At 37.9% G+C, this 10,476-nt stretch overlaps 1 protein-coding gene across 1 annotated transcript; it reads left to right on the top strand.

The window, feature by feature from the left end:
* Positions 1 to 474: 474 nt before the first annotated feature.
* On the top strand, positions 475 to 8,886 carry LOC113128128 (C-type lectin domain family 4 member M-like). Its single transcript, XM_026303193.1, has 11 exons — positions 475 to 585; positions 1,405 to 1,509; positions 1,598 to 1,974; positions 5,694 to 5,772; positions 6,130 to 6,219; positions 6,445 to 6,507; positions 6,963 to 7,004; positions 7,782 to 7,844; positions 8,051 to 8,193; positions 8,279 to 8,379; positions 8,525 to 8,886. The coding sequence occupies exons 1-11, from the start codon at positions 507 to 509 to the stop codon at positions 8,670 to 8,672; spliced, it is 1,290 nt and encodes a 429-aa protein (XP_026158978.1). The 5' UTR covers positions 475 to 506; the 3' UTR covers positions 8,673 to 8,886.
* Positions 8,887 to 10,476: the final 1,590 nt, after the last annotated feature.

Here is a 10,476-nt window from a genome sequence, read left to right as displayed (position 1 = left end):
CAATATCCTGAGGTGATGGGATCTACATACTACAGGTAGTAGGAGAGGATCTTCAGCTGAGTGTAGAGGATCAGTCTTCATTGGGGTCACCATATATACAGTAAATATATATATATATATATATATAAACTACCCATATATATATATATATATATATATATATATAAACTACCCATGCTGTAATAATACATATATAGATAGTAGATAGAATTTCAACAGACGCTGTGCAACAAGCGCTAACCACAACGGAAAACATCATGCATTTTCAAGACCAAACAAGGTGGATTTTAAAATAGCTTCATGCTGCTAATCATCAGTTTCCTGTTAAGAATAGACCAACAGAAAGTGTTACTCAGTTCAAAGTGATACCTTTTAATTTCTGCATACTTGGCAGACTTTGATAGCTTCAGGTGCTTTACAACCATCAGAACATCATGGATCAGCAATGGAATATCTACGCCAATGTAGAGAGACCCTCCAATGATCGCAGCAACAGGACTGGGGAGATGAAAATATCACAAAACATTTATGAAAATGTGTTGATCCATTCTTTGGAGCAAGACCGGACTGAACCTGTACTTTCAGGTAAACAAACACATGCGAACTGGTACATGTGTATCCTGCACATGCATATCATCATTTTCTGATTAATGTCAGGCCTATGGGTTTTCTTCCATTGGTACCTTTGGGTGTGGCAGTAATTTAGAGTTAAAGTTGTGTGGTTGTTTAAACACACACAAGAAAAGCTTTGACTTAACGTGATTGCAGAAGTAGCTGTCTGTTGCTCCTCTGCTCTGTGTCGGGCCACAGGATGACCGTTGTTGTGGTTAAAAGCTGCTGTGCATGTATGGCACAAGTCCGTAACTTATTTTTGAGGATGAGATTGTGTTTATTTATACTATTGACTCTCTCCTCTTCTTTGTTTCCCTGATTCCCACCGATTTCTATATACTGTACACACTCATAGGCACATATTGTACACACTTAGAGTTTTTGTAGCTTTATAGTTTTATTCCACTTACTATTTTTAAAATATGTTAAATTTCTTATTTATCTTACATCTTTGCTACTTTTGGCACTCTGCTGTGTACTTGTACTTTGCTGTTGCAACAATGCAATTTCCCCATTGTTAGACAAATAAGGGTTTTCTTATCTTATCTTATTTGAACACCTTTAGGACATGGTAACATAGAGACTATGTTTAACTAATAGTTTTAGGGTCTTTATTAATATTAATCACAAATTTCCCAGTAGTGGTAGCATTATTAAAGTAGCTCAAACACTGCCCTGTTCACAGATGACTTTTAATAATGTCTGTTATTATGGGACACCACAATACAAACGCTGACTTCCTTCAGTTTGAATTGAGAATGCAATACAAATGGCACTGCTTTTCACATTCAGGTAAAGGTGATGATGTGAAGAAGAGCTTGTGCAGAGCCGCTACAGTGTTTCTGGGTTTGCTGTGTCTTCTCCTCCTGGCTGGGCTTACAGCTGTGGTTGTCCACTGTGAGTAGACTTTGTTAGCACACTTGAGGAAGCACCAGTAAGATGAGACTGGCTGATAATGTTTCTTTGCTTATGTGCCAAAACACAGTTATCCAGAGCAAGTTCAAGCAAGAACGTAAGATGGTTCTGTTGCAGACCAGTTACAACAACCTGACTAAAGAAATGGACCAGTTACAGACCAGTTACAACAACCTGACTGAAGAAATGGACCAGTTACAGACCAGTTACAACAACCTGATTGGGGAAAGAAACCAGTTACAGACCAGTTACAACAACCTGATTGGAGAAAGAACCCAGTTACAGACCAGTTATAACAACCTGATTGGAGAAAGAGACCAGTTACAGACCAGTTACAACAACCTGATTGGAGAAAGAAACCAGTTACAGACCAGTTACAACAACCTGATTGGAGAAAGAGACCAATGGCCAATGGCCAGTTATAATAAGCGAAGAGAAAAGTCAGTGGTCAGCTAGAGAAAGAGCTAGGTGGACATTAACATCTGATAGGACAAAAGATCTCTAACATACTTTGAACAACCAAATGGTTTCGTGTGCCCACTGGCTGCAGCGTAGAGCTGTAAGTGTCACTAAAGACTGTAAGACCTTTCACCCAGTCAGATGTGACTTTCTAAAGTTTGCTCAGCTGTTGTTTAAACACCCATGTCCATTATATTACAAAGAATAATAGTGATATTTTTAAAGTATAGTTTGGAAAAAGAAGTTTGTCATCAAGTTTGTCATCAGCTTGGTACTGTACAACAATATCTTTAATAATATGTAGAGCATAAATACAGGCCTGTCATATACTTTTAGAAAACTGTTGCAGTTATTTGTGTTTAAGCTGCTATGTGCTTTTTCTTGAATACCAAGTCAAATTTTCTTTTAGATCTATTGCAGTAAGCACAGCATCACACAGCCCTAACTGGAGATTTAATAGGAATATGTCAGAAAACCTGATTCACCTGTTTAAATGTGCAGCACGTGGCACTGGAGCACAGACATAACTATAACTGTGAATAATCAAATAATCAATGGCTTTTCTGCAGTAAAAAAAAGGCTGTTTCATTTTGCTATCATGAGTGAGGAGTTTTTGTTTCAGTATTTAATGCTTGTGTGTGATATTGTTGTATGCTGATGGAAACACAAAAAGAAAAAACAAACAAACGACAAACAAACAAACAAAGAAAAAGAAAGAAAAAAAGAGGAAAAAATGGAAGTCTCTCTGAAACTGTTTAAAATTAAAATAGTAATGGCAGTGATCTAGGTGTTGATGTTTTACCTTAACACAGTAAAAGTGCAGTTTGTGATCAAATCTTTCCCCTTGACAATTAAAGGTAACTATTATTTCACTAAATTGCTTAGTGCAACATTTTTTCTGAATTTCCTTAAATGCTCTGAAAGCTGATGTAATATTTTGGTGGTGTTTTTGTAAGGTCTTAATGTTTAAGCTTTATCATTTTGTTGTTTATAGCTGTGAATTGTGGGTGAAATAATAACCAATAATTTTCACATCCTCAGATGCTTCAAAATCACAGAATACACCAATGCAAATTAACATAAAGTAACAAGCACAAGAGAAAATAATAAGCAGGTGCATCTTAACATTATAGCAATTTTTCACTTTAATTTAGCAAGTAAGATCTTTAGACCACTTTATTAATGCATTTACCTCATTTGACCTATATTTATATCATAAATAAAACATAACTAATCAAATTAAGCCTCAAGCACATTAACCAAACAAGTAAATCAAGTAAACTGACTAATACCCCAAACATTGAATAATATCAAACCAAACTAACGTATTCAACATTAAACCATCACATTGTGATGATAAAAGATGCTACACAAAGACTAGCACAGTGCAGCAAAGTCTCACCTAAGCAAATAAATAATTGTATAGCATCAAACAGACACGAGCAGAAGGCCTGTCCCTGATGTTCTCAGAGTTCGAGATGGTTCATATGGCATCAACATGTCAGAGATGTAATGTGAAGCTGAGCCATGAAGAGACTTATACACAAGCAGTGCTGTTTTAAAGTCTATTCTCTGAGGGACAGGAAGCCAGTGCAGAGACCTGAGAACAGGAGTAATGTGGTTGTACTTCCTGGTTCTAGTCAGGACCCGAGCAGCAGCGTTCTGAATGTACTGTAGCTGCCTTACAGCTTGTTTTGAGAGCCCCGTGAACAGGCCGTTACAGTAATCTAACCTGCTAGAGATAAAAGCATGGATGAGTCTTTCCAAGTCTGGTTTAGACATGATCCCTTTGATTCTGGAAATGTTTTTGAGATGGTAAAATGCTGACGATGTTATTGATTTAATGTGGCTGTTAAAATTCAAGTCTGAGTCCATGATTACCCCTAGATTTCTAACTTGATTTTTAGATTTTGAGATTTTGAGAAGGAGACTCAAGGTGACTGCTGAGTTTCTCTTTGTTTCTGTGGTCCAAAGATGATTATTTCAGTCTTGTCACAGTTTATTTGTCACCTTGATAAGTGCAGTCTCAGTGCTGTGATGGAGCCTAAAACCTGACTGAAAATCATCAAAGCAGTTGTTTAACAGGAGAAAGTCAGTAAGTTGCTGGTAAACAACTTTGACGACTGCCTTCTTGAGAAGTTGGGCTATATGGTCCCTAACCTCCTTATATTGTGTAGGGGGTATGTGCCAATAAGGCTGTGTTACTGCAGCATCATCAGGAAGGTTGATTTCATGCTTGACCTTATCTGCATTACCCAAACTAAGAGGGTGGATAATTTAGCCTGTTCCTCAGGGGAGGCTCCCACATTTAGATACGATTAAAATACACCTTAGTTGTCCTGTCAATACATTCAACAACAATCAGCATCCTCAGCCTTGTCCTTGGTTGTAACAGATTTTCTTGAGTAAAGTTTACTACTTGGACTGAAAACACACTTGGCAGCATCAGCCAGGGTGGGAATTACACTTGGAGCACTGGGCAGTGGTGTATTAGTGGGCTACAAAAGCATGAAAACCTTATGACCTGAAGCTTGTCCGCAGCTGCAGCTAATCCAGAATGCTGCTGCCAGAGTCCTTACAAACACCAAGAAACTGGACCATATCACACCAGTTCTCAGATCACTACACTAGCTTCCCGTTAATTAAAGGATAGATTTTAAAATCTTATTTAAAGCACTAAATGGTTGTGGACCAAAATATATCCAAGATATATTGGTTCCCTATGAGGTTTCCAGACCCCTCAGGTCATCTGGGACAGGTCTACTGTGTGTTCCCAGAACCAGAACCAAACAAAGTGAAGCAGCATTCAGTCACTATGCTCCTCACTTGTGGAACAAACTTCTGCTCAAACTGTCAGCTCATTCAAATCAGGACTGAAAACACTTATTTACTGCTGCCTTCAAATAATTGTTCATCCTTGTTTTCTTAATGTGCTTTTATGTTTTATTTTAATTTACTTTACTTGATTTAAATTTATTTTATGTTAAATGTCTTTATTTTTAAATGCTCTTTTCAATGCTTTTAATGTAATTATATGCCTTGTGAAGCACTTTGAATTGCGTAGTGTATGAAAGGTGCTATACAAATAAATTTGCCTTTGCCTTTGCATATGTTATGTCTGTACCAGCTATCCTAACCACAGCAGTCTCCACAGCTACCTCACATACTTGCACCTTCTGGAAAGTATCTCTCTAAACCAAATCCAATTCTGCCCCACAATTGATATGAAAACTGACTATTGCAAGCTGCCTACATCTCTTTATCACATTCAGACCAAGGAGAACGGGACAAGATTTATCAGACTCAGATTCATTTGAAACTCTGACAATGCAGGAGCAGGATCTTCATCCATCCATCCATCATCTATACCCACTTATTCCTAACCAGGGTCACAGGGATCTGCTGGAGCCTATCCCAGCTCTCTGTGGGTGAAAGGCAGGGGTCCACCCTGGACAGGTCCCCAGTCCATCACAGGGCGAGCAGGATCTTGAACTACCAAAAACATCTACTCCCCATTTTTCCACCCCATTACAGATGTATGACATACACTTACATTGCGGAAGAGTTTTTTTCCCCTCACATGAAGCAACAATACATGTGGGTTTTAGCTGGAGCAGCAGTTGGACCCTCACTATGACAAACTTTTCTAAGTCAGAGAAAAAATTTAGTTAAGAATGAGGAAGAAGAAGTGTGTGTTGCTGCGTAAGCAACATCCAAAAGGAAGCAAATCACAGACTACGAAGAGTTATACAGGCGAAGATAATGAAGTGACTGCTGCAATGCCTGGTGAGTTTAAGGTTGTTTTGTCCATAAAAGTAACATAAACAAGAAAGAAAACTTTGGTTTGAATTGTTTTATAAAAATAGTTCAAAGACTGTATGTTTTATAAGTGGAAGAATGAAGATCCTTTAACATTCTCATCTTTGATGTTAATGTATTTTTTGTATTTTGTGACCACATACCTTTAAACATGTAGTGTAGTTTTTAACTTTCATTTGACTGGTAAACTACTCATTATATTATATATTTCACTATTGGACCAATGAAGGTGAAAGTACTTCATTAAATCCCAACTACATACATGGAAAACAGGAAACTAGGTTTTGCACTTTGTGAGTGTGTGTCTTTGGTTTCTGCACACAGGAATAAAACTGCAGAGATGTGTTGCTGTGAGCTTTGGTCTCTTGTGTATCCTACAGGCTGCTCTCAACATTTGGCTGCGTCTTACTCTCTGTGAGTTCTCAAAAGTACTACTTTATTTACATTGTTACATATATATTATTTTAATGCTAGAAATGAAACTGGTTAGCATCTGGTATCCATGGCTCTATTATTTGTATCTACTAAGATACTGTAAATAAATGAATGCAATATGAAAATTCTATTTTAATGTGAATCATTGTATTAGTTGTGGACGCAATCTGATTCTCCTGAAAATGATGGTAATCTTCCCATTAGGCATTGATGCCAAATGTAATAACCTGAGTGACGAGAGAGATGAGCTGAAGAGGATTGAAATTGGTATATAATATGACCGTCCATCCATCATCTATACAAACAACCTCACACACTCACACTCACTCCTATGGGCAATTTAGAGTCACCAATCAACCTGACATACATGTTTTTGGACTGTGGGAGGAAACCAGAGTACCTGGAGAAAACCCACACAAGCACAGGGAGAACATGCAAACTCCACACAGAAAGGGCCCTGCTGGGTTTCAGACCAGGAACCTTCTTGCTGTGAGGCAACGGTGCTAACCACTAATCCACCATGCTGCACTAAATATGATGATACTTAATAATGTAATGTCCAAAACTCTGGAAATGTGTCTTACTCTGCTTCATTAGTTATGATGGGCAACAAACATGTCCTGAAAAAGACCACAGAGCTATCACACCTGTGCACACTGCTGAACGTTACTGTATCTTACTGTGATGATGATTTTTTTAAATTATGGTAATCTCTTCACCAGGTAACCTGACTAAAGAGCGAGATGAGTTGAAGAGAAAACTGAGTAAGTAAAAATCATCAAAAAGAACAGAGATCCACAGGGTCAACACAGGGCAAATATAACAGAGAAGTGTTGCATATATTATGAAAACTCTTAGTAAATGTTTCCAGTTAAAGGACTAATATTCATTGGATTATTGTCACTCTAAAACTAATAATAGGGACTTTTGAAATGAGTAACAGTTTTTAATGAAGTCAGTTTCTGTCTAAACATGAACACTTCTGCATTGGTACTTTTGCTTTAATTCACTAACATTCAGAGCTTGGCATGAGTCTAACATTCAATGGAAGAGACACAAGGGCAAACAAAAAGTATACTTGCTTAATCACCAGTGGTGTCAATGAAACTAATGTTATACAGTCACCTCCAGGAAGAAGTCACTTTCCAGTTATACACTTGACGCACATTTTTCTTAGTTAAGTACAAATAAGTACAACTCACTTTCATATAGTCCATGTATTACACAAACTACATACACTCTATAAATTACAGCAATATGGAAATTCAGTTTTAATGTGTGACGTGTACTCGTCCAGGGTGTACCCCTGCCTTTCACCCAAAGATCCAGCAGATCCCTGGGACCTTGGTTAAGGAATAAGCGGGTATAGATGATGGATGGATGGATGGATGTGACGTGTTGCTGAAATGCTGCAATTTTGCAAATAGGAACATCTTTACTCCAAATGACACTTTACTTAACACAACATCAGTCCATTAATAGTAGTAATCAGTAATACACTGAATCTGAAGCTAAATCTGAATCTGAATAATCTGAATCAGTCTTACAGCAGATTTCCCTGACTACAGAGAGAGATGACATGACGAAGAAGCTCACTGAGTTTGGTAAGTGTCAGGATGAATCTCATACCAGTAATCACAGGGAGGACATTTGAGTGGCTCATACAGTCAATAAGAAGAACTAACTTATTGTAACAGCAGTTCTTTGTTCTTATTTGCTCTGATAGAAAATCTATTCAAGCTGTGACCAAAGTAGCAGCAGTAGCTTTTCCATTATCCCTTTTCTTATCATTGTTTCTATTTACCAACAGCACACTATTCCCATCAAGGATGGGTGTATTTCAATGGTAGTTTTTATTATGTTTCTACAATCAAGAAAACCTGGCAAAAAAGTAGAGACAACTGTCTGCTACAAAATGCAGACCTGATGATTATCAACAGCAAAGAGGAAATGGTATGTGTGTGTATAAGACAGATAAGTTTTGTGAATTGACATTAGTTAAATATTTGTTTACTGTATGTTTCTCTTTGTAAATAAGGCATTCGTGAGACAGTTCCAAAAAGTCACATGGATCGGACTGACTGATAGTGATGTCGAGGCAGTATGGAAATGGGTGGATGGGACTCTGCTGACTCTGAGGTTTGTACATTAAGCATTATTTAAAGTAAATCATGCATTTTATTATTTATTTTTTTTACTTGGTCACATTCTGTGTGTTACTTTTAGACAAATCCTTGTTAGTTTGTGCTCTTTTTTTAAAAGCTTCTTTGTTTTGGGGTTTCAGTTTCTGGTACTCTGGCGAGCCCAACAACTACTATGGCAGAAATGAAGACTGTGTAGAAACTAACTACTATGACAGTGAAGACAGCTGGAATGATGTAAACTGTGAGAATGAAAACTTCTGGGTCTGTGAAAAGAAAATGGCTCTATAACTCATCATACACACCACAACGACAGCTACTGCTTAGATGCCTTTACTGATTTAAGCTCAACTTCATAGACACTAAAAGCTGGTTAGACACATTAGACACAAATATTCAACTAAGCTTTCAGCTTTGGCTGCAGAAAATAATGAAACTACTGTAATGTATTAGTCATATTTGATTCACTTTTAAAATAAAAGTGTAATTACAGTGGTGTGAAAAAGTGTTGGCCCTCTTCCTGATTTCTTATTTTTTTGTCAAAGATAAGTAAACACATCATGCAGTTTTTAAATGAAGGTTTTTATTATTAAGGGAAAACTTATTTATTTATTGTATTTTGGACTTATTTCCCCTGTTCTTGGACCTTGGTTATTTGGTTTTTGGATTTCAATTCTGATAGTTTGATGCACACCATTATCATTATCAACCTCGGATTCCAAGTCCCTTTTTGGAAATTGTCGTGGAAATTTCTTTTAGGTTGGGAGAGTTAGAGTTGCTAATTTTCAAGAACAAACACAAGTGTGATGAATCATCTCATTTAAATTCATGTGCATGGAGAAAAGACCTCTACAGTGTTCTTGTCATGAGGCGGCAGGTCCTCTCCCTGTGGTCTCTCTCTTTCTTCCTCTCTCTCTCTTTCTTTAGGTCAACAAGGCACAGGTGCGTGAGGCAGCTAACCTACCTGTCCTGCACGCCGGCAACACGATCTTCCGCCAGCCACCAAGATCTACCATCAAAGCCGGCTGTTCCTCGTCTCTCCCCCCTCACTTCCGAAATAAAGAAAGATCTGAACTTGCATCTGCACTTGGGTCCTCTGTGTTGCTTCCGCACACATCGCTTATGCTTGACTGTTCTCTGACTTCTCCCCTACAGTTTCAGGTTTCTATAGCTGGGGAAAGTGGTGGACTCATCTTGAAAAGACTCCAAATGTTGTTTCAGGTGTCATCCATCTTCAGGCATCTAACAGCACTAAAACAGTTGGCAGTTATTGACAGGAATCTAAAACACTAAAGCCCCCATACCATACATTCTTTAGGCCAACACATTTAACTGACCCTTTGACCATCTGTTAAATTCTACCATGAAACACAAAAGAAGTAAGACCTAAACTCCACTTTATAACTCATTCTGTGTAAAACAACCACAAGATCCCTGCTTCATCTCTCGCCCTTGCCTATTTCCTAATCAGATCCTGCTATTGGATCCTTGGTCCAGACCACTACAAACCGTGACATTTTGACTGGGCTTCAACAATATTACTGTGCCTGTAAATTAAAGTGGAGCGGTAAACAGAACACAGTGTTGATTACAGTATATATACCATTATAACTACAGTAATAAAATGTACTAAGTCCTTCTGCTCTGTCAGACAACTCTGACCTCCAAGTTACTTAAAGATTATATTAAAACACCTTGAAGTTTTCTAGTAAAAGCCTAGAAGCCACACAAAGGCCACAGGTGTCAGAGATAAAACACAGTGTTGATTTACTACAGTAGCTCTTGAATCATCTGTAGGACCTCAGTTATGTTTAGACTGCTTCTCTCCTATAGATCTCTCTGAATTTACATCAGTAGTTGCTTCATCGAAATCATCAACGTGTCTCTTAGACCCCATCCCGACTAGACTGCTTAAAGGCACCCTGCCATTAATGAACTCATCTTTATTGGACTTGGTAAATTTATCTCTAGTATCAGGCTACGTACCACAGGCCTTTAAGACTGCAGTAATCAAACCTTTACTCAAAAAGCCTAGTCTTGATCCAGGAGTCTTGGCTAATTATAGACCAATATCCAACCTGCCATTTATTTCTAA

This window comes from Mastacembelus armatus, chromosome 1, assembly GCF_900324485.2.
Source record: "Mastacembelus armatus chromosome 1, fMasArm1.2, whole genome shotgun sequence".
Lineage (NCBI taxonomy): Eukaryota > Metazoa > Chordata > Actinopteri > Synbranchiformes > Mastacembelidae > Mastacembelus > Mastacembelus armatus.
Note: the sequence above shows the minus strand (reverse complement) of the source record. Positions and strands in the feature narration are given on the sequence as shown.